Raw genomic sequence first — 27,497 nt, 5'->3', positions numbered from 1 at the left:
AGCTAAAGAAAGATGAGAAGAAAAGCCAGCCCCTGCGTGGTGATGGGTGAAGGGCATGTGTGGTAAGCCGGCACTTGGACAGTCGCCCTTACCAGGGCTGTCAGTTGGTGGAGATGCTCTTTCCCAAGGGTATTCTGACAGTATGCATCCAAACGTAAAATGTGTTTACCCTTGATCCAGCAGTTTCACTTTCAGTAGTTTATTTATGTCAGTATGCAAATATATGTCTACAAAGGAATTTATTGCAGGGTCAGTGAAATATCTGACAGGACATATCTTGTTAAATTATGGTAAGCCCATACAATGGAGCATTATGTTGTCCTGTAAAAGGATGAATGGTTTTTGTGATACATTAAGTGGAAAAAGTACACCACATATTCAAAAGCAAATCTAGAAGAACTCTACACATTTTAAAAAATATATCTTATTTTATTTACCAATAGGTAAAATAGTTATACAGTTGAAAACCCAAAACATGAAAAGGTACATATAGTGAAAAGCCTCCAGTCTTTGAATCTGACCTCAGCGCCTACCCCCACTGTCTGTATGTAACCACTCTTCTTGGTTTCTTAGACATCTTTCTGGACTTTTTTGATGTAAATATTCCCATTTACCTGCTCCTCACCCCAACACACTCACTGTTTTTACTCCTATGGGCATGGTAAATATATTCTGCATCTTACTTTTTTCACTTACGGATATACCTTAGAGATCTTTCCATATGCATAAAGGGAGCTTATTTATTACTGCTCACAATTTTCTACTATTTAAATTGTATGGACTTAGCACCACTTATTTAACCTACTGATGGATATTTGGATTGTTTCTAATCTTTTGCTATTAAAAATCTTCTGCCTAGAGATCCCTGGGTAGCTCAGCGGTTTGGTGCCTGCCTTTTGTCCAGGGTGTGATCCTGGGGTCCTAGGATCGAGTCCCACATTGGGCTCCCTGCATGGAGCCTGCTTCTCTTTCTCCCTCTGCCTGTGTCTCTGCCTCTCTCTCTCTTTCTCTCTCTCTCTCTCTCTCTGTGTGTCTCTCATGAATAAATAAAATCTTAAAAAAAAATAATCTTCTGCCTATGTTGGTTTGCACACTGATGTTGGGCTGGCATAATAAATTTTTAAAAGTGGTCAAAGAGTACACGTGTTTTATAATCTGGGGGGATATTGCCAGCTTACCCCCCACAAGGAATTGTGCTAATTTATGTTCCTGCTATTTGGGTGTCAAATATTATATGCTATTACTATTGAAGCTAAGTTGGTATCAGTTCAAATTAGATTGTTATAAATTTAGGATGATAACTGTAATCTCCATGGTAACTACTAAGAAAATAACTAGTAAAAATGGAAACAGAAAATGAAGAAGAAATCAAAATGTGCACTAAAAAAGTTAGTCAAATATATGTGAAAAAAGAATTTTTTGATAAGTTTTCTGATTTTAATATAGCCAAATTTAACAGCCTCTTAAGCTAGAAATTTTGCAGTCTCTCTCTCTCTCTCTTTTAATTTTTTAAAATTAATATTTTTAGAGTTAGAGCTTTTTATGTCTTTAGAAATCCTTTCCTATTCTGTGGTCAAAATGATACTTAACTACTTTTTTTCTCTACAGTGTTTTAAGGTTTCACCTTTACATATTACTTTAAATCCATAACCCAGGGGCTGCCCGGGTGGCTCGGCGGTTTAGTGCTGCCTTCGGCCCAGATGTGATCCTGGAGACCTGGGATCTAGTCCCACGTCAGGCTCCCTGCATGGAGCCTGCTTCTCCCTCTGCCTCTCTCTCTCTCTCTCTCTCTCTCTGTATCTCTCATGAATAAATAAATAAAATCTTTTTAAAAAGAAAATAAATAAATCCATAACCCATCCTGAGTTGATTTTTCAGCATGCTGTTAAGGAACGAATGAGTCTTTTTTGGTAGATTACTGTGTTTTTCTTTAAAATGTTTTAAAAAGATTTTATTTATTCATGAGAGACAGAGAGAGAGGCAGAGACATAGGCAGGAGGAGAAGCAGGCTCCTTGCAGGGAGCCCGATGTGGGACTTAATCCCTGGACCCAGGATCATGCCCTGAGCCAAAGACAGACACTCAACCGCTGAGCCACCCAGTTGTCCCATTGCTGTGTTTTTCTGAACTTTCGTCATTGATTGGTCCTTCAGTTCCTCTCTGCTTTTTAGTTCCATATGTGTATAGGTCTGTTGTAGGCTTTCTATTCTATTTCAGTAATTTGTTAATTCTTTGTTGCAGTACTGTAGTGTCTTAATGATTTAATAGCTTCATAATAATGATGTGATTTGCAAGTTTTTCTCCCATTCTGTAGGTTGTCTTTTCACTCTTTTGTTGGTGTCCTTTCATATGCACAGTTTTAAATTTTGATGAAGTCCAATTTATTTTTTTCTTTAGTTCCTTGTGCTTTTAGTGTCATACTTAAGAAGCCTTTGTTGAACTCAAGGTCATGAAGATTTACACCAGTGGTGTCATCTTTGACTTTTATAGTTTTAACTTTGAAATTTGGGTCTTTAACCCATTAATATTTATATATAATATGAGTAAGGTTCCAGGTTCATTCTCTTACAGGTGGTTACCTAGTTGCCCCAACAACAATTTTTGAAGAGACCCTTTCTTCCTCTATTGAATTGTCTTGGCACCTTGTTGAAAATCAGCTGACCGTATTTGTTGATGTTTATTTCAGACTCAGTTGATTTGTATATCTAGCTTTATGCCAATATCACAGTGTTTTGATTATTATAGCTTTGTTTTAAGTTTTGGGATTGAGTAGTTTATGAGTCTTACAACTTTGTTTTGTTTTGCAAGAATGTTTTGGCTATTCAGCGTCCCTTGAAATTCCATATGAATTTTATTTTAATTAATTTTTAAAAGATTTTATCTATCCATTGGATAGAGAGAACACAAGCAGGCGGGGCTCAATCCCAAGACCCCAGAACCAAGACCTGAGCCAAAGGCAGATGCCTAACTGACTGAACCACCCAGCTTCCCCCCATATGAATTTTAGGATCAGTTTTTCCATTTCTGCAAAATAGGCCATTGGGATTTGTTTGTGTATGTGCCATTTTGATTCTTATTCCATTTATTTTTTAGATATTTCCTTCAAATCACAATTATCTTAAATAAATAAGTAAAATCTTTTTTTTAAGATCTTATTTATTCATGAGAGACATAGAGGCAGAGACCTAGGCAGAGGGAGAAGCAGGCTCTATGCAGGGAGCCCGACGTGGGACTCAATTCCAGTACTCCAGGATCACGCCTCAAGCTGAAGGCAGATGCCCAACGGCTGAGCCACCCAGGCGTCCCTATAAATAAAACCTTTTAAAAGAAAACAAAAACAAAAAACAAAAATACAATAATTGGCTTTTATATTTACCTATGTAGTTATGTTTACCTGTCATCTTTGTATGGCTTCCAGTTGCTGTTTAGTGTCCTTTTATTTTGGCCTGAAGGACTTCCTTTAACATTTATTGTAGGGTAGGTATCGTGACAGCAATCTCCTTAAACTTGTGTTTATATGGAGGTGTCTTAATTTCTCCTTCATTCTTGGAAAACAGGTATAGAACTCTTGGTTGACAGTTCTTCAGCACTTTACATGTGCCATCCCACTTCTTTTGGCCTCTGGTTTCTGGTGAGAAATCATTTGTTAATCTTATCAAAGATCTCTTGTATGTGATGAGCAGTTCCCTTTTGCTGTTTTCTAGATTATTCATCTTTAGTTTTTGACAGTTACAGTGCATTTCAGCAATGGGTTTCTTTGAATTTATGTTACTTGGACTTTGTTGAACTTTTTGGATGTATTGATTCATACCTTTTATCAGATTGAGACTTTTTTTTACCATAGTATCTTCAAATATTCTTTCTGCCCCCCCTTTCTCCCCTTTTCTGGGATTCTCATGTGTATGTTGGTCCCCTTGGTGGTGTCCCTACAAGTCCTTTAGCCTTTATCTATTGATTTTTTTTCATTCTTTTTCTTCTGCTCAGCCTGGATAATTGTATTTGAACTCTCTTCAAGGTCACTGCTGGTTCTGTCTGTTTCCTTCTGTGGTTGAACCCCTTTAGTGAATTTTTTCATTTCAGTTATTGTACTTCTCAGCTCCAAATTTGCATTTGGCTTCTTTTACTAATTTGGATCTCTTTATTGATCTTCTCCACTTATTAGGACATCGTTTTGGTGTCCTTCAGTTCTTTGTCTGTGATTTCCTTTTGCTCTTTAAGCATGGTTAAGGCAATGGATTTTTTTTTTTTTTAAGATTTTATTTATTCATAGAGACACAGAGAGAGAATGAGAGGCAGAGACACAGGCAGAGGGAGAAGCAGGCTCCATGCAGAGAGCCTGACGTGGGACTCGATCCATGGTCTCCAGGATCACGCCCTGGGCTGCAGGGGGCACTAAACCGCTGCACCACCGGGGCTGCCCAAGGCAATGGATTTAAAGTCTTGTCCAGTAAGGCCCCTATCTGTGTTTTCTTAGGGACACTTTTTTTTACATTTCCTCTGTACCTGTGAGTGGGCCATACTTTCTTCTTTGTTTCATGTTTTGTACTTTTTTGTTGAAAATTGGACATTCTGAATAATATGGTGTACATAAGAGAAGAAAAAAACAACAAAAGAAGTATTCTGTGGGTCTTTGCAGATTAGCTCAGTGTTGGGACACTTCTCACCCAGGCTCCTTAGAGCTCTGCCATAGTCCTCACCTCCTGCTTGTGCTGGGCATGAAGCCTAGCTAGAGGCGAAAGTTACATTATTCTCAAGGCTTTTGTGAGTGTGTGTCCTTCCCTGAGCATGCAGGTGGCTCTCAAGATTCCTCTATTGCAATAGCTTTTCAGAGCTCCTGTTCACCTCCCAAATCTCACTCCCCGGCTTTTCCGTAAAGCTTTCAGCATTTCTACTCTTTGCCTCTATACTTTTATTTTTTGTTCCAAATGGAAGTATCTTGTCCATTTGGCTTTCACTGTTTTTGAGGCATATGATGTCCTGATAGAGTTCTGAGTTGGTGAAGCCCAGGGAAGCCACTTGTGGCAGTCCTTCAGGGAAACTTGCATTAAAAGGGAACACAGTTCCTTGGGAATTCTAAGGTCCACTGTGCTCTGTCTGGAACCGAGACGCACACTGGAACATGTGTCATCGTTAAGACTGCTGCTGCACTGGGGGCTTGCGGGGGGGGGGGGGGGGTGGAGCTATGATAAAAGACACAAGATCTACCCTATTTCAGTGGCCTTTCTCCTGGTTTGATTGGTTGCTGTAAACCTTTCTTTGTCTTCCACAGTTCTGATAAGGCTGACACAGTTTTTGACAAGATTTTCACCCCTACCAGGAAACTAAGGACTAAGTAAAAGCCATTGGAATGGTGATTAGTGGTTATAGTAGAGTGGTTAGATGAGAAGACAGTGCAAAGTATCAGTTTAAGAAATGCATTCAGAAAAACATTGTCAGTTTTAAAAACCAAAACCATTTCAGCAGTATTAGTTTGAAAGTGATGATATATATATATATATTTAATGAATATATTTTACTTTTATTAGCACAAGCTTTAAGTTTACATTGTTTATACTTTATATATTTAATATTTATTTCATTCCGGTTAAATGCCCATATTTTGTTTTTTGTTCCTTTCCCTACAGAAGGTTTGAAGTCTCAAGTTGCTCGCCACAGTCTAAACTATATACAGGAAATTGGAAATGGCTGGTTTGGAAAGGTAAAATGTTCACATTTACTTTTTATCCCCCTTCTAAACACAGTTACAGTGTTTAGAATTTAAAGCTAATTAAGAGTTGTATTGTAGGATATTTCACATTTTCTTTAGTTGCTCTGGTACTACTTGAATGTACTCCTTACGCCCTGAACCACACAGGAGTGTGAGCTTCAGTGCTTCTAAGTGTGTGCATTTTTCCAAGAAGGTCTTTTAGTTATGTATCAGATACTTTTCTAATTGCTGGCATAGAACAGTAAGAAGGGAAGAAAGACTGGAATTTTAGAAGCTAAATCCTCCTCAAGGTAAATTATTTGTTTTTTAATTTTTCTCCACTTCTCCCCCGTCTTCCTAATGATACTTAAACCACTTTAGAACCATAGATACACAGTATTATTATAATGAAAACCATGGCAAAGAACTGTTCTCTATTTCTCATAGCCTATCAAGGGATATATAGTAGCAGTACTTTACTGAACACCTCTTTTGAGGTGTTCCGAAGGAATAATCTTATTATCGTAGCTATTTTCTTGATGTAATTAGCAGTGGATTTGTGTAAAAGGTTCCTCACTTAGTGGCAATTGCATCATAAGCAGGGTGGTCAAGACAAGAAGAGGTATTTGCTTGATGATCGATCAGCCATCTTATGCCTCTTGTCTTTCCATTCAGAGTTGTCAGTTCTGTGTCTTTGACATTATCCAACCTTTATTAGTTACCAAATCTTCTAAGCCATTTGGCAAAACCTTTTGTGTATCACACCTTGTTTTTGGTGCTCAATGTACAACGTGGAGGAAGGCAGGTGAAGTGAAGTCCTGGCCTGTGCGGAGTGCTAGGAATGTGGCAGCAAACAAAAGAGGACCCTTGCCCTAACAAAGCTTAAATCTCTAGCTGTAGCGGGGTGTTGGCAAGTGTGGTGGCAGGTGATCAGACAGCAAACAGTCAGGAGTAGAAGATGGGCTCAGAGAGGTGTGGGAGAGCCAGGTGATGGGAGATGCATTTAGAGACTTTTACTCAGGGGGAGCTGGGAAAATACTTTGGTGTCTGAGAGAGGAGTACTGTAATCTGGCTTACCTTTGAAAGGGTCACTTGGGCAGTCATATTGTGGAAGACCAAGGGGAACCAGGGACATTGGGCCTAGATGATAGCATGGAGCAGTGAGAAGTGGTGTGAGCAACATGGATTTTCAAATAAGAGCCTGCAGGACTAGGGATGGGTCAGTGGAGTCTGGAGGAGGGAGTCAAGGATGGCTGCTTATGGCCTGATCAGTGGAAAGAATGAATTGCTGGCAAGTGAAATGGCAAAGATTAAGGAGAAGCAGGCATGGAGAAAGAAGTCAGGAGTTCTCTTTTGGATAAGTTAGGTGAGATGGCTCTTAGGCATCCAGATGGAGGTACCAAGTAAACAGTTGGAAGTATACACCTAGAGCTCAAGGGAGAGGTCCCAGGCCAGAGGTACATGTCTGGGCGAGCTCCATCTCTAGCTGGTATTTAGGGATGTGAGACTAGATGGAATCACCAAGATTGTGCACGTGAAGAACGGGGGTGGGGAGGGGTGCACATGGACAGGGCCCTGAGGATCTGCGGCAAGGAGAAGTCAGCTCAGGTCAATGACAGAAGCTGGGGTGATCAGCCAGTGAGGAGGAAGAGGGTGCAGGAGAGCAGGGTGTTCTGAGAGTTGGCAAAGGAGGAGTGCCAAGAGGAGGAATGGTAGTAAATGCAAACTAAGTAAAGACTGGGAGAGGTAGGGTGTAGCACGTGAGGGCCACAGTATTGTCCTAAGAGGCTGTAGAGGGGTCATGTGCTCACATGCAGTGGGCACAAGGGAGAAAGCAGAGATGGCACATTTACAAACCTTGCTGAGTCTTACTCTAAAAGGAAGCAGAGAAACGGAGTTCAAGCTGTTTGGGAACACCTAACAGCCAAGGAAAGATTTTTCTTTTTGCTTTGCCTTGCTTTTTATAGGCTGTGCAACTATTTTAGCCTCTTTATATTAGGGTGGAGAAGCTGATAATGCAGGAGAGAGGAAAGGGGAGTACTGTAGGAGTTCTCTTAGAAAGAGAATAAAAACAGTGTGTATAGATACAGGTATAGGTGGATTTGGTGTTAAAAGGAGGAATTATTCAGTGAATAGGCCAGTTGAAAGGGAGGAGTAAAAAGATGGGTTGGGAGTTTGAATAGGAGAAGAACATGTGAGAGAGTCCTCTGGGAACTCTACCAACTAGGGAACATACATAGCAGGGGGTTGGGAATGCTGAAGACCCTAATGAATTTGAAATGAGACCAGTCATTGCGGTTGTGTTTTGTCTACTTTTGGTGTTGCCATAGGCAAGTAGTTGAATTTAAGCAGTGCTGGGGTTTGGCTAAGCCCATAGGGCTTTGTGAGAGGGGCAAAGGGGATGGTGATAGTAAAGGATTGTAGGGTCTAAGCTGCCAGGGAGGGGAGAGGGGCCAGCCCTGTGGTAGGGGCGGGATGGTGGAAGGAGGGTATCATGTATGGATCTGGAGGACAAGTTGTGCCCTTGTGGGATTAGACTGTTTAAGTGAGTGAGCTGGAAATCAAAGGACAGGTAGAGAAGGAGAAATCAAAATTCAAGGTTTGGGACCATAATCTAGTTATTAACTAGATCTAGACCCACAGGAGATTTTCCAAGATAGGGTCAGAGAAAAGATTGTTGGAAGTGAAGTAAAAACCTGAGAGGTCAAGGTGTTGAATGAATTGTCCTTACAGACATTGAAGACCAACAATGATGGCAGTGGCAGTGAGATTATTCTAACCTTTTTTGGAATTGCTATCTTATGAGTACTAGGCTTATGATAGCTGTACAAGCTGGTTATTTGAATCCAGAATATGACTTTGTTAATTATCAGAATTCCTTATTCTGTTATTTTTCTGCCTTTACATTCTTAATCAACTGTTTTCTATTCAAGGTCTTACTATATCCAGGGTGCTAAAATTAATTTACTTGATAAAAATATTAAAAACTTTTAAAAAGCAGGCTTTTAGTTTTGATCATTCTTTTAAAAAAAATTTTTTTTTAAGATTTTACTTGAGAAAGCAAGGAGAAGAGAGCATGAGCAGTGGGGAGGGGCAGAGGGAAAGGAAGAGAATCCCAAGCAGACTCTGTGCTGAGTTTGGAGCCCAACTCGGGGCTCGATTCCACAACCCTGAGATCATGACGTGAGCCGAATTCAAGAATCAGTTGCCCAACTAACTGAGCCACCCAGGCACCCCATTATTTTCATTCATTATGTACTCTGTTCATTTCAGTGGCCTATGTTTTTCCTTCTGTTTTGAATGAAGTTTTAATATAAAGGTCTGAAATAATTGGAATACCATAGATTTTTAAAGTTATAATGCAATGATAGTATATTTGTACATTGCCTGTGTGTCAGTTTACTTTCTCATATCTGAAGGAGACAAAATAACAAAACTCAGTTGAAGTGTTTTGAGAAACATTTGAGTTATGTTTGAACTTACAAATTACTCTTCTGTGATGTCAATGGTAATATCTGTGAAAATATGGTATGATTTTATAATAAGTAGAAAAGAAATACAGACACATATATGAAAGCTATCAACATCCAGTGAACAGTTTAAAACTGAAGGAAAATGGTTTCATTTTTCTAGTTTTTTTCTGAGGTAATATTTTCATAGTGGAAGGCCTGATTGTTGCTTCATTTATTTTCCTGTACTCCATTTCCTGATAATGAGACATACTTCTTTACCAGTCTGATGGAAGTGAAATGAAAAACTGTTCTTTGGTTGTAGGTCCTCCTTGGAGAGATTTATACAGGCACTAGCGTAGCCAGAGTCATAGTGAAGGAGTTAAAAGCAAGTGCAAGCCCAAAGGAACAAGATACTTTTTTGAAAAATGGAGAACCTTACTAGTAAGTAAACACTACTATGTGTTCTGTAAACATAGTCTGAAGTCTGTTGAAAATCATGTATTTAAAATAACTTTGCTATTTATCATATTTAAATCGTTATGAATGTTAACATTTGGATTACTGTGTGAACAGTTCTACTAGCCTGCTCCCTGATGAACAACACTGTGACTTTTATTTTTCTCCAGTATTCTTCAGCATCCAAATATTCTTCAGTGTGTTGGACAATGTGTAGAAGCAATTCCCTATCTTCTGGTGTTTGAGTTCTGTGACTTGGTAAGTTTTCAGTGGAAATTCAAGGTCATGCATTCAAAAGGTTATACCCAAGTGTTTTTGACACATAGAAATGCTGGATGAGGGACTGCTTTCACTTCTGTCCCCTATTTTTAAGACTATGATGTGCTAAGTCATTACCTTTGAAAATACTGTGTACTGATGCTTATGTAAGTGTTGACTTATATTCCATCCCTTGCTCGGCTCTTTGCATTTGTTAATGTGGATATTTAATCATATTTGTCCACATTATGTGTATATATGTATGTATGTGTGTATGTGTGTGTGTGTGTGTGTGTGTGAGAGAGAGAGAGAGAGAGAGAGAGAGATTAAAATAGGGCTCACAGAGATGAAGAAAATGTTGTTTATCAAGTATATAACAGAGCCAGAGCTTGGATTAGGATCACCCGTCCTGAGAGCTTGAGGTCTTAACTTCAGCTAGGCAGTTCAAAACACTTGTCTCATTAAGGTGATCTTATAGAGTAGTACCTATGACCTGTCAGTTTTTAATTTTTTTATTTTTAAAAAATTTTATTTATTTGAGAGAGGGAGAGCACGAGAGAGAGTGAGCAAGCAGGGTAGGGTGGGAGATAAGGCAGAGGGAGCGGGAGAGACAGGCTCCCCACTGAGCAGGGAGCTGATGCAGGATTCGATTCTAGAACCCTGAAGTCATGACCTGAGCCAAAGGCAGATGCTTAACCGACTGAGCCACCCAGGTTTTAAAAACCTGTCAGTTTTTTAAAATAGTGAATGTATGTGCCTTTTATATTTTTAAATAATTAGATGATTTTTTAACTTAAAATTAATAGCCTCATTTCTTAGCATGATAGTACTACTTACTGAGATTTATAGTTTGGAAAATTGTTTTTATTAATAATAACTTTTATGTGAAAATTTCCTGTAAGCATCTGTTTTTATTTTTATTTTTTTATTTTATTTAAAAAAATTTTTTTTTTTCATTTATGATAGTCACACACACAGAGAGAGATAGAGAGGCAGAGACACAGGCAGAGGGAGAAGCAGGCTCCATGCACCGGGAGCCCGACGTGGGATTCGATCCCAGATCTCCAGGATCGCGCCCTGGGCCAAAGGCAGGCGCTAAACTGCTGCACCACCCAGGGATCCCCTAGGCATCTGTTTTTAAAAGCAAGGTTTTAATTGATTTATTTGCATCATCTCAATTTTCAGAACATTCAAACATTAAGATCATGCACAGAAGAGTAGGAGTACAACAGGATAAATCCCTAGTTAGTGCAGACAATAATTTCAGCTGATAAAATTGAAAGAGAGCAGTAACCATCGTGGATTTTGTTTTAATTCCTAAATGTGATTTGAATATTACTATTATTGGCAGAGATAGCTAATTCCAAAGAAAAATTAATAAGCTTGGGGGATCCCTGGGTGGCTCAGTGGTTTAGCGCCTGCCTTCGGCCCAGGGCGTGGTCCTGGAGTCCCGGGGTTGCGTCCCGCATCAGGATGGGGGAGCCTGCTTCTCCCTCTGCCTGTGTTTCTGCTTCTCTCTCTCTCTCTGTCTCTCTCATGAATAAGTAAATAAAATCTTAAAAAAAAAAAAAGAAAAGAAAAATTAATAAGCTTGGTATATTAGCTTTCATTAGGTTATATCAGAGTAACCTCCAGATCTCAGTGACTAAAGAGTGATTCTCACTCCCCTCCTGCATCACCTCTCTCCCAGCTGCTGGATTCCTCTTCACCCTGGGTCAATGTATTTTTTATTATCTGTAGGTGCTGGGGGTGATGTATTTTCTGGTATTCTGCATAGGTGTATCTGTATGGCTCTCTTTGGGTCAAGTTTATGAGGTTCAAATCTCCTGTATCCTTCTGATCTGGGGATTGTTGATAGAGGATTCTGAGTCTGTTTTCTCTCAGTTTTTGAGAGACATATTAAGATATGATTAAAAAAAAATCTGATTACAGGTTTTCCTTATAATTATAATTGTATTTGCTTTGAATGTTGTGCCAAGGATACAAATTTAGAATTGATATATAACGTCATGTGATTTTAACCTTTTGTAATTATGAAGGGGCTCTTTTTAAGACTAGAAGCATTACTAAGGATTAAGCCTGTTAACTGTATTAATATAGTTATCCCAGCTTTCTTTTGGTTAGAATCTGCCTGGTTATCTCTGTCAGTCCTTTTCTCTAGTTTACATCACCTGTAAATAGCTTAAAGTTAAAATTTTGTTAATTTGTCAGTCTTGATCACTTAACATGGAACATGTAGTCCATTTATGTGTGTTGTATCTATGAGATATTTGGAATTTTATGTACCTATTTTGTATAATTTTTCCTACCTACCTGTTTGAAGTTTTTTGTCTTGCTTTTTTGCTGGCCTTCTTTTAGATTCTCGATTTGAGGGGGACAGGGTGTAGTTCAGTTTTTCCCATCTGCTAGTTTGGATTTTTGAGACTGTTCTTAGTTTCTTTTATGATTACACTGGGAATTATAACATGCATATATAATTTGACTAAGTCTAAAATTAATATTTTAACCCTCCTCCAAGGAACCTGGGACCTCAGAGAGCTCGCTCTCTCTCCATGTAAGGAAAACTGGAATTAAACCTACTTTCCTGGGCCATCCCCACATTTTCTTGTCTCATCAAGGGTGCTTATTTGTTGAACAGCTGCTGTGGAGAGACAGCAGGCTGCACTCAGTGGACATAGAGGGAAGGTGTGGTCATTGCCCTCTGGAGCTCCTCTGTAGAGGGAGCAGACATGTGATAATTGTTATTCATCTGATAAATTATTGAATGGAGGCATGAGAACTAAGAGGAAGGAGTTCTTGGTGATGTTTCTGATCATTTTCTTGCATGTAAATTTTGTTTTGATTATCTCAGTATTCTAAGTTGTAATATTTATGATCCTTGGTTATTACAATATGAGAACTGCTTTTAGTTGGCCTGTGGGTAACCAGTGTGATAGGTGATTCCTGTGCTGCCACCACTTGAGAAGAAAATGTAAAGATGCATATGTATGTGATGAGACAAGTCTCCTGTCAGAGTTGTAGTTTTTTGCAACACTTTATGGTGGCTTTTCTGGGTCCCTAAGCTCTTGATGTTTCTTATAAATGACAATCACAACCGTTTCCATGAGTGAACACAACAGAAGTTGGCAGGAAGCGTATCTACTTGAAATGCCACATTTCTGCGTTAATCACGGTGGTTTGTAAAACCATCTCATACACATTGGCATTTCCTATTCTTCACCTTGTGTGTCCATTCTGGAAGTTTTATTAGACATTGTTGTTGTTGTTCCTCGAATGGGAAAAGCCTCTGGGTGCTCAACTTAATGTTTTCTTCTGGATATTGAGTCAATGGATTTAGTTTTAGTACTATTTTAATTTATTTTTTCACAAAGCCGCATATTCTTTTCAGGAGTAGGAATTTAACCTACTTTATAAAGAAACTATAACATTACAAAGATCCTGGGACCACAGGATCACACCCTGAGCCAAAGGCAGACACCCAACTGCTGAGTCACCCAGGTGTCTCCTGAGTATTCTTTTTATCTTTGTTATTATACATTGTTTTTATATAAATATAATAAATACATGTTTTTGTTACCTTTTTAAAAAGATTTTATTTACTTATTTGAGAGAGAGAGAGCAGGGGGAGGAGCAGAGAAAGAGGGACAACCAGTCTCCTCACTGAGCAGGGAGCCTGATGTGGGGCTTGATCCCAGGACCTTGGGATGATGACCTGAGCTGAAGGCAGATGGTTAACCAACTGAGCCACCCAGCTGCCCTGGTAACATTCTTTTTTATAAAAATTTTTCCCCACTACTTTTAGATCTCACATTTAAATGCATATTCTCCAAGTACTTATTAGACTGAGTATTCAGAGGATATTAATTTGCCTAAAGACTGGCTTTCATATTTTAGGGTGAAGATTATGTGTACAGCCCTCCAGAATTAACCAATATGTTTTTGAAACATATTTTATGTGAACCTCTTAAGTCATAATGGCAGAAGTGTTCACTCCTAAAGACTAGACGCATGGAAAGAGCCCTCAACCCCACCAGCAGCTTTCATCAGCAGTGCAGAGCTAATAGCTATTTTTAATTTAAGTGCACTGCCCAGTGGTACACTCATCAACAGTAAAACATTAAAAACAATTATTTCTCAAAAAATTAAAATAGAATTACCATATGACCCAGCAATTTCATTTCTAAGTACATATATCCAAAATCACTGAAAGCACCTCAGAGGTATTTGCACTTCCATGTTCATAGCAGCTGAAAGCACCTCAGAGGTATTTGCACTTCCATGTTCATAGCAGCATAGTTCAAAAGAGCCCAGAGGTAGAAGCAACTCAAGTGTTCCATCAGTGGATGAATAAATAAATATACAAAATAGAGTCTATCCATACAAAGAAATATTACTGAGCCTTGGAAAGGAGGAATTTCTGGCACCTTCTTGAACATGGATTAACTTCGAAGGCAGTATGCTCAGTGAGCTAAGCCAAACCAGAAAAAGACAAATACTGCATGATTCCACCCATGAGGCATCTGAAGTAGTCAGACTCAGAGACAGAGTGGGGTGGTGAGAGCCACGGACTGGGCTGAGAGGGATGAGGAGTGAGTGAGTAACGGGGACAGAGTCTCTGTTTGAGGAGATGAAGAGTTCTGGAGACGAATGGTGGGGATGGCTGCACAACAGAGTGAAGGTGCTTAGTGCCCCTGACTGAACATGTAGAAATAGTTAAGATAGTAACGTTATGTTAGACATTTTCTACCACACACACACAAGTCAATGATTACCCGCTTTTAGTTAAGGTGCTGTATCAGGTGTTATCTGTACCAGCAGGATGCTACTATGCCCTTGGGAAATCTGGTGGTCAGTGCTTGGAGTGGCTGGTTTCCCATCCAAGTAGAGGCTATTAACCCAGGGAGCTCTCTGCCTTGTCCAGCAGCGAGGAGTCACGTTTATGTCATTGGACAGTTTCGTGCTTATCACCACTGGGCCCTAGTAACTTCAGAGGGAGCAGGCCCAGCAGTGGCTCACACTAGGGGCTTAGCAGGGTCACCAACTGTAAAATCCAGTTGTCTGGGCTCAGTTTATACAGTGGCTACATGGCAGGAAGGCTCAGGTAGTGTCATCTCACTGAACCCAAGAGGGTACCCACCTGCAGGGACATCCCCTAACACACCAAAGCCTCGCTTCAACAGAGAGCCCTGCTCCCAGCCTGGACGCCCCACAACCCTCCCAGAAATAGGCCATCCTGAGCAGAGGGGCGTCATCCAAGGCAAAACCGCCTACTGGCAAGGGTCCAGAGGACAGAGGGTAATAGCTCAGGCTCGGTAATAAGCAGCTGCAGCCACAGTGAAAGGAGCCACTATCTTCACATGTCCTTAGTAGGTCAAGAGCTATTGAATGAACATTGGCCCTTTTAGTCGTCATTGGGCAGTGATCATACTCAATGATAACATCTTTTAAATAGAAAGGAGAGAATATTTTTGCACTTAAATAATTCTTTTGAGATGGAATTACCAGTCTGTTGTTGAAAAGCACTTTATCTTAGAATTTTTATGAAAACTCTCCTGAGCGAGTTCAGTAGCTGGACTGCAGCCAGCAATTTATAATGCTGTTGATGCAATGTTCATGGAAGGAGCGATTACTGCAGGGTGTTGTCTGTAACTCATTGCCATAGGAGGTACATAGTGCCCTTACATGAATATCCAGGCAAGGAGATTGTTTTGGGGGTAAGGATCACTCATTCAACAAAAGTGTACCAGATACCTATTAAGTACAAAGGGCTGTGCATAGCACCCCAGGGAGTATTGAGGTGAGTCATCCCTCTCCTACACAGTGCCCTCAGGAACACAGGCAAATCACCCAGATCCCTGCGTTTCCTGCTTGTAATGCCAGGCTGGCCTGTCTTCGGATGTTCATTCTGCCACTTATGTGTCACTTTGGAAAGCTACCTCACCTCTTTAAGCCTTAGTTTAGATATCTGTCAAATGGGCATAATACCACCTACCTGGTAGACAACACCGTCGATTAATAAATGATAAATGTAAATTTTGGAGTACATAGTAGGTGCTTATGACATGGTAGTTATTTTTACTTATTTCTAGTTCATTATATATTAGTTGATCGTAATTAATGATTTAGTAAAGTTTGAATAAAGTGTATAGAGGTATAAGCAGTTCTGTGCACCTGGTGGCTCAGTCAGTAGAGTTTGTGACTCCTGATCTCAGGGTCGTGAGTTCAAGCCCCACATTGGGCATAGAGCTTGCTTTAAAAAAAAAAAAAAGAAAATACAGCAGTTCTAACTAGGATCATTGGAGAAGGCTTCGCTCTGGAGAAGGTGTTTGCTTGGAATGTGCAGGAGTGGTTGGATAGACCTCTGTTAGCAGGAACGTCCCGAGCCAGGCAGAGAAGTCTGCAGTGCCCTGCAGGGGTGCAGAGGGCGATGGGGGATGCAGAGTGCTGTGGTACTAGGAGCAGGTTGATGTCTGCTGGAAAAGATCAGGTGGAAGGGTGAAAAGCAGAGATAGACCACTCGGGAGCCCAGACTGCAGGCTGAGTGACAGACATGTTGCTCCGTCTTAATCTTTCTGAAGAGTCATCAATTGACCCCAAAGCAAGAGATGGTATTTTCTTGGTAAGGGAGTATTCTTGACGTCAGGTGCACATTTCCTTTATGGTAGTCAGCTGATAAAGCAGGGAGTAAGTTTCTGAGAGGAATTAGCAGTGGCTACATGAGAATAGGAAAGAAGTCCATTTGGGATTCTCAGTATATTCTCAGTATATTCCTCTATGGGGTTTTCTTTATTCGGTCTCTCATCAGGAGTCAGTGACACTTAGAATCGTGGGCTCACCAAGAGGCCTAAGGAAAGGAAGGCTCTAGCTTGTCTGTGCCAGGCCTTGTGCTAGGCATGGGGAATGTCCATTACTCCCTTTGTGGGTCCTAAGAGCCCTGTGAGATGGGTGGCAGTGGTCTCATTTTACAGATTGGAAAATTGAGGCTGAGAGAGATGAAGGTACTCATTGAAGAGTCGAACCCAGGTCTGCCAGGCTTCAGCACTATGCTTTCTCTTCTTCTTTGTCTGGTTAATCAGCTTGCCTGAGGTTGCATAATTACCAGTGGCAAAATGGGGATTTTAATTGATGGCTTAATTTTATTCTGTGTGTGTGTGTTTTTTTTTTTTTAAATTTATTTATGATAGTCACAGAGAGAGAGAGAGAGAGAGAGGCAGAGGCATAGGCAGAGGGAGAAGCAGGCTCCATGCACTGGGAGCCTGACGTGGGATTCGATCCCGGGTCTCCAGGATCGCGCCCTGGGCCAAAGGCAGGTGCCAAACCGCCGAGCCACCCAGGGATCCCTCTGTGTGTTTTTATTTTTATTTTTTATTTTTTTTATTTTTTTATTTTTTCCTCTGTGTATTTTTAAACCAGGTGGTTTTTCCACCAGTGAAGAGCCTGATTTATTTTTTTTAAGACTTTTAAATTTATTTATTTATTTATTTATGAGAGACAGAGAGAGAGTTATTATTACTTAAGTAAGCTCATGTACCGGGGAACCTTCTAGGTGCTGGGCATACGAAGATGAATGACATGTCCATGTCCCTACAGAGCTCATGTAGAAGAGAGGACATGGGGCTGCAGTGGAACATGTGGACAGTGTCCCTAATCTAGGGGCAGCAGAGGGAATGCTAGTACCACAGGACAATGCACCACAATCAGACTTGGCAGTGAGGGCATGGGCACCTGGGTTGAGAAGGTATCCCTGGGCCCTGCTGGTGGTGGCCTCTCCCTTCTCATGTCTGGCTGTTGCCCTGGGCACTGAGGCCCTGGCTCATGGTGAAAATAGATCAGGACTTGGTGATGGGTTGGATGTGGGAGTCTAGAGACAGCGAATCCAAGAATGAGGTCTTTGGTTTTCATCTGATCCACTGGTGATGCCATTTTCTGAGATGGAGCAAGTTGTCTGAGTTTTGCATCAGGCCTATTAGATGAGAGGTGCCTCTCAGGGCATCTAGGAGAAGACATCAAGTTACCGGTTGGGAGGATGAGTCTGGGACTCGGGACAGAGGGCTTTGAGCCTGTAAAATGTGTTAAGGATGATTTTTAAAGCTATGGGAATGAGCGTCTGCAGTGATGAGTGACAGGATGGAGCTCTGGACTGTGCCAGCACTTAGAGATCAGTAAAGAGGAGGAGGATCCAGCCCTGGGGCCTGGGAAAGGCGTGCCAGTGAGATAGGAGGAGACCAGAAAACAGGTAGAGAGGGAAGGGTGGCTCCACCTTGGCTATGCTGGGTAGATGTGGTGGGAGACGTGGTGGGAGTGGGGGTGGGGTAGGGGGGAGTAGCCTTGAGAGAGTGGAAGCACAGGAGGTGAACCAGCAGAACAGAGCAGGCTTTTGAGTTGTCTGTGAAAAGAAGAGGGAAATGGGATGGTAGCGTGAGAGGCGTGTGGTGGCAGAGGGAGGCTTGTTTGGTGGGTGGTTGGATTGACCTGAGGGGTGTTTGGGCACAGGGGTGAATAATCCCTAACAGCAGAAGATGATGTGTGAGGATGTGGACGTTGGCAGATGGGGTTTGGGTGCTGAGGAAGCGGCCTGGGGTGGGTGGGGGGTGACCAGAGTGGTGGTGCTCAGGGTGTCCAGCTAGATGTGGACGTTTTCGTTCATTGGCAGGGCCTGAGGATGTGGCTGCATCCTTTCACTGAAATTTTTGTTTAGTAACCATAAATTTTCCCACCAAGTCCTCCTATTAAACATACAAATGACTGTGATTTTCCAGTTATTGAATTCTTCAATAACTGAGTTGAGTTTTTATGTTATGAGGAGATTAATTTATTGTTCTCATGGCCCTTCAGAAAGTTGGATAGCGCCCTCATGGCAGTTTGGCTTGGAATTCAGGAGGATATTTGTAAGGGTCCCTGTGGGGGGCTGTGGGTGACTCCTGCCTGAGGCCAGTCTGGGTTCTTGGTGCAGCACTTTGCTGCCACCTAGTGTCATACATTTTTTTAAAGTTTTTTTTTTTTTTTTTTTTTTTGGTGGTTTTGGGAAGGATCTGAGAAATTTTTAAGACTTAAAGTATATTTTAATTCAGAATACATTGCCATTCTTCATGGTTTTTCCTTTAAGTAAGGGACCAAAGTAATAATCCTGGTATGCTCATTAAGTACCACTGAAACATAAATAAAATAAACCAGATATATCAATATAGTTTTGTCTGTTTTGGATAAAATGAATCAATTTTTTAGTATTTAATATAAACATTTTTACTGTAATTAAAGCTTTTATGCTGATTTTTTTTTTTTAACGGTGGTACCGTTTTTTTTTTTCAACGGTGTGGCACCTGGGTGGGTCAGTCAGTTAGGCGTCTGACTTGATTTCGGCTCGGGTCATGATCTCAGGTCATGAGATCAAGCCCCCGAGCTCCACATGGGACTCTGCGCTCAGTGTGGAGTCTGCTTGAAATTCGTTCTTTGCCTCCCTCTGCCCTTCCTGCTCATACTCTTTCTCTCTCTCTCTCAAATAAATAAAATCTTAGAAAAAGATTTAAATGGTGGTACCAGGAGAGCTCTGAGGGTCTTTCTTTCTAAGATTTTATTTATTTATTCATGAGAGACACAGAGAGGCAGAGACACAGGCAGAGGGAGAAGCAGGCTCCCCATAGGGAGCCAGACACAGGACTTGATCCCAGGACCCCAGGATCATGACCTGAGCCAAAGGCAGACGCTTAACCACTGAGCCACCCATGCGTCCCTGAGGGTCTTTCTAGACCATAGAACTAACTCTGGGTCCTGCACAAACCACAAGTCCCTTCCTGGAGAAACTGAACAGGTTCCTCCTTAGTCTTTGATGTTAGCTCCTCCCAGGTTAGAGGTGTGACACCTGGGTGTGCTAACTGCTAACTTAATCTGTCATGGGGGATGGGGAGAGGCTTTTAGTTTTGCCCAGCCAGAAACATTAGAAGCATTAACATTTTAAAGCAGAAATCCCCTTCTGCTTGTTATATTTTACATTCTGGTGAAATTTGGAGAGTGAATTATTGTGGAGACAATAAGAAATATTGTGGAGACCTCTTAACACAGTGTGTGGTAATGAGTATACAGTTGCTTCTTGAACAACATGGGTTTGAACTACGCAGGTCCACTTAGGTGCCATAAGTGTTTTTTCTCTTCCTTATGATTTTTTTTTAAACAGTTTCATTTTTCTGGCTTGGTTTATTATAAGACTCTAGTATATATGTGACATACACAATACCTGTTAAGTAACTTCGTGTTATCAGTAAGACTTCTGGTCAATAACAGGCTGTTACCTGTTAAGTTTTTGCAGTGTCTAAAGTTATATGTGGATTTCTGACCACTTGGGGGTCAGTGCCCCTAACCTCCCCACGTTGTTCAAGGGTAAAATGTACTTTAGATAACCTTGAAAAATAACTACACCCATTCTGCCATTCTGCCTCCATGGCCAAAGACACTTGTGAAGTGTTCACTGTTTGCCAGCACCTACTGTTTGTTTTGAGAATTGGCCAGACACAGCGCAGCATAATACTACTTTTGTGTGAGGGTAATTTTTTCCTTAGATGGATATTGCATGAAAGAGGTTAGACAAATGGATTTAGGTTGTCATTTCATTGGTAATGTAAATAAACTTAAGCTATCTATTTTCATATTTAGTTTCCGCATGGGCCACCTTATAAAAATCCCATTAGCCTGTAGGCCTGGAGCTTTTTGCTGGTGCTTGTCTGGGTTAATTTAATTATCATGAGAATCATCTGTATTCCTTCTTCTGCATTCCCACAACTTCCACCACTGGATAGAAGCTAGCCTGGAGGAGGGTGGGGTAGGGGTGGGAAGAGCCATGTAGTATTTCTATTTTTTATTTTTACTTTTAAAAGATTTTTATTTATTTATTAGACAGAGCACAAGCAGAGGGAGGGGAAGAGGGAAAGAAGGCTCCCCGCTAAGCAGGGTAGCCTGATGTGGGGCTCGATCCCAGGACCCTGAGATCATGACCTGAGCTGAAGGCAGATGCTTAACCGACAGCCACCCAGGCTCCCTGGAGGATGTATTGTTAAAAGTCGAGTAACGGTCTGTTTCTCCTCTGGAGCGGCTTGCAATTCCAGCATCAAGTCTGGGAGGAAATAACTTGGAGAAACAGGGATGCCTGGGTGGCTCAGTGATTGAGCGGCTGCCTTTGGCTCGGGTCGTAATCCTAGGGTCCTGAAATTGAGTTCCGCCATTGGGCTCCTCACAGAGGGCCTGCTTCTCCCTCTGAATATGTTTCTGCCTCCCTCTCTCTCTCTCTCTCTCTCACGAAGCGATAACTAAAATCTTTTAAATGAAGAAAAAAAAAGTAAAAAACAAAAACAAAAACAAAAACTCTCAGAGATACCAGTCCTGAGGGCAGAAAATTTCACACATACACACACCCGAAGTTCCATTAAGTTTGGGAGAATCTGACAAACCCATGGGGTTGACATTAAGTTATTTTATATTCATTCTTATAAAATAAATTGATCTTCTTGACAGGTTGGTAACATTGAAAAGTAGGAGTGTACCCTCCATTTATTGTCTGTGGCCGTGTACACATTTCTTCACCTCCCCCCTGAGCCTCATTTCCACATCCAGGAAATGTTTCAAATTGCAAGGATTATTTGAGGCAACAAGTATAGGAGCTCCTAGCACAGTGCTTGGCACACTGCTCAAAAGTTCTAGTGGTAGTGATTATTAATCTCAGCATTATCGTTCATATAAAAATCCTTGAAACTGGGAATGAAAGATTCCTAGAATGGACCTAGAATTTACATTGTAATGTGCTTAGCATTAAATGTAGGCAAATGTTTGTAACAGAGTATTTGTGTTTTAAGGTTTTACTCTGGGAAGAATTTGGTAGGTTTGCTGTCTCCCCTAACAGTTGTAAGAAATGCATTCTGTTCCTTAGTTTGTTTCCTCCCTCAGGAGTCTCTCTGACTCAGGTATAACACAAATTGAAAGGTATTGGCTTGCTTTCTAAACTTTATTAACCATTTAGAAAAAAGCTTTAGTTTGGAATTAAGTCAGATCGATAAATATTTACTCATGTGATAAGGAGAATGTGGAAGATTCTATTTTCTCAGATGTGTATTCCGCCAAAACGTATAGTCCTAAATTAAAGTCCCAGAAGAAAAGCAGAGTGGCACAGGGAAGTCTGGCAGGAGAGCCCGGAAAGCCCGGCATGTCAGCACGTGTTTCAGGGGTCCAGGTGTGGATTTGTTCGTTTTACTGCCCATGTTGCCCTCTGAATAGGTATATTGTGTGGATTTGTTCGTTTTACTGCCCATGTTGCCCTCTGAATAGGTATATTAAGTCTATGAAATTTTCTGGAGGGGCTGGAATGTTCTTTCTCAGAGTGGTGTTGGCAACACAGGGCCCAGGGAAGTTGCAGATGCTTGGCCAGCACTCAGAGTGCTTTTTCCCTTCTCTCCCATCCAGTTTTCTTTCATTCTCTCCCTCTCTGTTGCTCACAAGTGCTTTGGTGATAACCTTCATGATGTATGTTCTTCAACCATGTGTCTCCTAGCCTTAAAGGCAGTGCAGATGGCACTGTATCATCTCAGTTACCTGGAAACTTCTATACCTCTGCACGTTTATGTTGTGTATCATTGACAAGTTATCTTATTTTGACTGTTTTGTCTTACATGGGTTCATATAAACTAATATTTAGTTTGTTTGAAGATAAACTAATGTTTAGCTAGAGTGATCCTAAAAGATAATAGTGTTTCCTATACTTTTAAAGTCTCTGGAGTTACTTTTTATAATTTGAAACTTCTTCAAATTAGATTCTTTATTAAGGTCAAATCCAAGTGATTTCTAACAAATAACCTTAGTAGTTAACATTAGCTAAGGCACCTGTTTAGATGCCAGTTTGTTTACCTCATCCCCTCTGGAAGCTGACCTGGACTACTTTTTACAGGGTGACCTGAAAGCTTACCTGCGCAACGAGCAAGAGCACATGAGGGGGGATTCGCAGACCATGCTGCTGCAGCGGATGGCCTGTGAGATTGCAGCAGGCCTGGCAGCCATGCACAAGCTTCACTTCCTGCACAGGTAGGTCCATCCTCGGCACCCTGTTCACCACAGAGTTTGTGCCCCAGGAGGTGGCGCCATTGGTGTCGAGGTTCCACAAAGTACTTTGGAGAGTGTCTTAAGTAGAAACTGTCCTGTGCATCCCAGTGTCAAAATGAGGGTGGAATTGGGCTTTGGTTAAACCAGTACCAGTGAACAGAATGTCTTCATACAGCCTGAGGTCTAGAAGCCATTTCCAGATTTTCAGAGAATGTAAAAAATTGGACATTGCTCAGAGCTGAGAGCAGACAGCTCCAGTCTCCCTGCTGATGTCTCTCTGTGCCCCTTTTATGTCAGCTTCAGGCTGTGGTTCTAATGGCCAGGTTCCTGGGTGAGGAAGAGAGGATCTGATAGGCTTGCGTCATTTTTTTCTAGAGGGTCAGAGCAGTGGTTCCTGGCCAACACTCTGAGGGGCCTGCTTCCCCTCCCCTGCCTTGCCCGGGGCCAGGCTGTAGGTGGTCGGGGGTTGTGTGGAACACATTTGTGCAGAAACCTTTCCGGTCCGACTTGAAGAGCTGCACCTCTTTAGAGCACATTGTGTTTTGCTCAGACCATTGATGTAATTTTCGTCATTAAAACAACAAAGGGCTTTGAATCCTTTCTGAGAGCATTCTCTGAACCCAAAAGTAGATTTCTGCTTATTCTCCTCCCTTCTGAGCTCTGATTTATGTTTAAAATATGTTTGAAATTATTTCTCAGATCTCCAGGGAGACCAGCTTCTCGTTAGTTGACTTTAATTAAATTATTTAACTCTTAACAGTCCAAAGGCCCAAAAAGCAACACCTGTGAGTGTTGACTCACAGGATGTATTCCATTTTTTATTTTTAAATTTGTTTTGGAAGTATTCTATTTTTTAAAAGGTAGGCTGCACAGGAATATATTTATAGTGTGACGCCATTTTTTAAAGTAAGAAAACACCTGCCTGTATTTGTAGTGGTGTGTGTGTCTGTACGTGTGCGTGCGTGCGTGCATGTGCTCGAGCTCGTGTAAGTGAGAACAGACGTGGAAAAGTACCCTATCAAATTCTCAACGTTATTTCAGGGTAGGGAAGAAAGAAAATTATTAACATTTTCCCATATATCTAGATCATCTTTGTCGTGCAGAGTGAGCAAGTCATTCTGATAAAGGGCTTTATAAAAGACCTCAGAGATTACGGGTTTCTTCAAGCGCAAGGCAAAATCCCTTACACGAAACTTCAAAATATAAATATCTATTTGTTTTATAATGGAGAAGTCTTGTATTTCATTTTTTTTTAAATATTTTTTTTTAAATTTTTTTATTTATTTATGATAGTCACAGAGAGAGAGAGAGAGAGGCAGAGACACAGGCAGAGGGAGAAGCAGGCTCCATGCACCAGGAGCCCGACGTGGGATTCGATCCCGGGTCTCCAGGATCGCGCCCTGGGCCAAAGGCAGGCGCCAAACCGCTGCGCCACCCAGGGATCCCTTGTATTTCATTTTTTAACGTCTTATAACAGGCAAACACCCAGCAAATTTGTACTGTTACTCTTGTGAGACATGGCAGATTATTTACTGAAAGGTGGTTTAGGAATTTTTAGATCTTGGAGGCTGGGACGTTTAGAGAGAATGTCATGTCAGATGTAGCAGCGTGAAGGTCTCAGACGCAGCTAGAAATTGCATTTAAGCTCAAGTATGTTCCTACTACTGCATTTTAAAAGTTGGCAAAGATGTCAGAGTATATGTTCTTTTCCTGTGAGTTTCTATAGGTTAAAGTTCTACTTGATTTAGAATTTTGTGAATTTTAGGACAATAAAAATGATAAATTAAATTACATGGTTTGGATATTATCCAGGCACAAAATCTTAAGGTAAAGGATATTCTTTAAACTATTGGCAACTATCCCTCCCTCCCTCTATCCCTCTCCCCTTAAGTAGCCATATTTTAGGTAAAATTCCCATTTGGGGCAAAATTTGTGCTTTAAGTTTTGTGCTTTTTCTTGACTGTACAGAATATTTTTAAGTTGAAATTCAGAATATTTGTTGGCCGACTTGAAGTCAGGCTTTCTATGTTGATTGAAGATAGAATAGCCCACACATCAACTAGAAGCTGTTGGCTGTGTTTGGAAACTGATCTAGTAAAGCACCCCCAATTAAATTTTATTTTTGCTTATTTAAGAGGAGACGTATGCCTAGTCTTAGCCTGCATCTCTGAAGTTTACATGTGACATCCGTGAAGGCTGTGTAAACAGGAGAAGCTGCCAGTGTACTGTATTCCCCACTATTCTCCCATTCTGGCTGAGAGCCTGGGACTTCCTGTCCCTTGTCAGCCTTCCTTGGCTCCAGTGAGATGCCACAGGTCACTGAGATGAGCTAAGTGCACAGAGGTTCCAGTGGGCAGTATGGGCCTCGTGATGGCTCAGGTAGCTGTAGGCCTGTGTGGCTATGGCCTTGAGGAGTACTCTGGTGACCCCTGTTCATGAAAGAGCCTCTTTAGGATTTTCCTGCTTTTATTTATTTATTTTTATTTTATTTTTTTTATTTTCCTGCTTTTAAAATTAAGGTAACTTTCTGCTGAGAAATACAGGTTCTCCGGCTCTCAGAGTGTGGCTCTCCAGTATTACAGGAGCATGATAAATAAACACTAGTGTTAGATGCCGTTTTACATGATTTTTTTCTTAAATTGTACTGTGTGTGTTCACATTGGTAGGGATTAGAAAGTCGGGTTACTAATTGGCTTGTGTCATACCTCTAGCGTGTGTCTTTCAGTTGGTGCATTAGGGCATTTCATTAATTTGCGTGCATGTAAAATCTTCAGATTATGTCTTTTGAAACTCCTTCTAACATTTTTTAATTTTAAAAATTAGTCTTTAAGGAAAACAATTTTTATATGGCAATAAATATGCTTGCTTTAATGCTTTAGATTATTGTATTTTTCAAGATGTAATTGGCTTTATTAAATGATTCATGAATTGGACAGCAGCACCCTGTCTGCCAAGTCAAGGGGAGCTCTCCCTGATTGATCATGTTATATCAAAGTTACAGGTAGCATTTGGCACATGGTGGTGGTAAATGAAAAGAAGATGCTGTTCCATCATCTTGCTCTCGTGAAAATCCAAGGATTTTCCTTACACGGGCTGTGGAATTTGGCTTAAACTGAAAGTCTCCAGGCATTTGACCACGTATGTGAATTGAAAGAGTGAGAGTCTCAAACATGGGGCTTCACCTGCTCCAGCCTCATGCTCTTCACTTGGAAGATCTTGGTGATAGGGCAGAGCTGGGATTCAAAACCAGAGCTGTAGTCTCTGGGGCTCACACTCTTAGCCAGTAAGCTACCCTAAACAGTCACCCTTTGTTACTAATGACATGATTCTGTATATTGAGAAAAAGCAAGATGCTAGTTTCTTTAAAAAACAAAATTAATAAGATAATTTATTGTAGCTTGCTTATAGATATACTAAAGTATACCTGGAAATGAGGGCAAAAAACTCCATTCCATTTTCACCAGTGCCACAAAATTTATTTATTTTAATGTTTTATAAATTATTTGGGAAAAAATAATGTGAGAAAGATATGGGACTATGTGAAGAAAGCTGTGCAGTTTTACTGAAGGACATAAAATATGTGAACAAATGGAAAGATAAACTCTATTTTATTGTGGGTAGACAACACAAAAATGTCAGTTAATTTAGAATTAGTACGTAAACTTCATAAACAATCCCAGTAAGAATCCTCACAGCATTTGTGGCAGGGAGGATGAATAAAATTATCTTTAGCTTCACATGGAAAAAATAAATGTCTAAAAGAGCCAGTACAGTATGAAAAAGAAGAGAATTGTTGGGGCAGAAAGGGAAGCTTGCTTTACGAGGTATCAGAATTCCCAGCAAGCCACTGTAGAGATCAGTATGGTGTTTTTTGTTTTGTTTTGTTTTGTTTTGTTTTGTTTTGTTTTGTTTTAGGATTTTATTTATTTATTTTGAGAGAGAGAAAGAGAGAGAGCAAGCATGAGCAGGGGGAGAGGGAGAGGAAGCAGACTCCCCGCTGAGCAGGGACACTCCCCACCCCCCCAGTGTGGAACTGGATCCCAGGATCTTGGGATCGTAACCTGAGCTGAAGGCAGACACTTAACTGACTGAGCCACCCCAATGCCCAAGATCATTGTGGTTTTGATGGAGAAACAGACTGGAGAGTAGACAGTATATAGAGCAAGTTAATGTATAGCAAAACTGATACTCATATCAGTGGGGAAGAGATGGCTTCCCTATTAATTACAGGCAGTTAGTTACTCATCTGGGAAAATATTGGACGTCTACAGCACCCTGTATATAAAAACTAAAATATAAGAAATAAATGTGATAACTGGCAAAATTCCAGAAGGCTCTATGTGTTACCCAGGGCTGAGTGAGGCCTCCTAACTAAAAAAGCCTTCCTTTCCTGAGGTAGGAAACTCAGGAGTTGTAAAATAAAGAGTAGCTATTACATGAAAGGTTGATTATTCTATAAATATTAAATATTTTGCATAGCAACAGACACCACAACAAAGTTGGCAGACAACAGACTTGGGAAGGTGTAGCTGCCAACATGAGCAGCTGAAGGGCAACCGCTCCTGACAC

General features: G+C 40.9%; 1 protein-coding gene across 1 annotated transcript in view; it reads left to right on the top strand.

The window, feature by feature from the left end:
- LMTK2 (lemur tyrosine kinase 2) overlaps positions 1-27,497 on the top strand; it is an 83,494-nt gene that overhangs the window by 29,540 nt on the left and 26,457 nt on the right. The window contains exons 4-7 of the mRNA XM_041748088.1: positions 5,624-5,697; positions 9,460-9,578; positions 9,764-9,851; positions 22,777-22,910. Coding sequence (XP_041604022.1) covers positions 5,624-5,697; positions 9,460-9,578; positions 9,764-9,851; positions 22,777-22,910 — 415 coding nt within the window. The remainder of the gene's footprint in view (positions 1-5,623; positions 5,698-9,459; positions 9,579-9,763; positions 9,852-22,776; positions 22,911-27,497) is intronic.

Source organism: Vulpes lagopus, chromosome 3 (assembly GCF_018345385.1).
Source record: "Vulpes lagopus strain Blue_001 chromosome 3, ASM1834538v1, whole genome shotgun sequence".
NCBI lineage: Eukaryota > Metazoa > Chordata > Mammalia > Carnivora > Canidae > Vulpes > Vulpes lagopus.
This window is presented reverse-complemented; position numbering and strand designations above follow the sequence as displayed.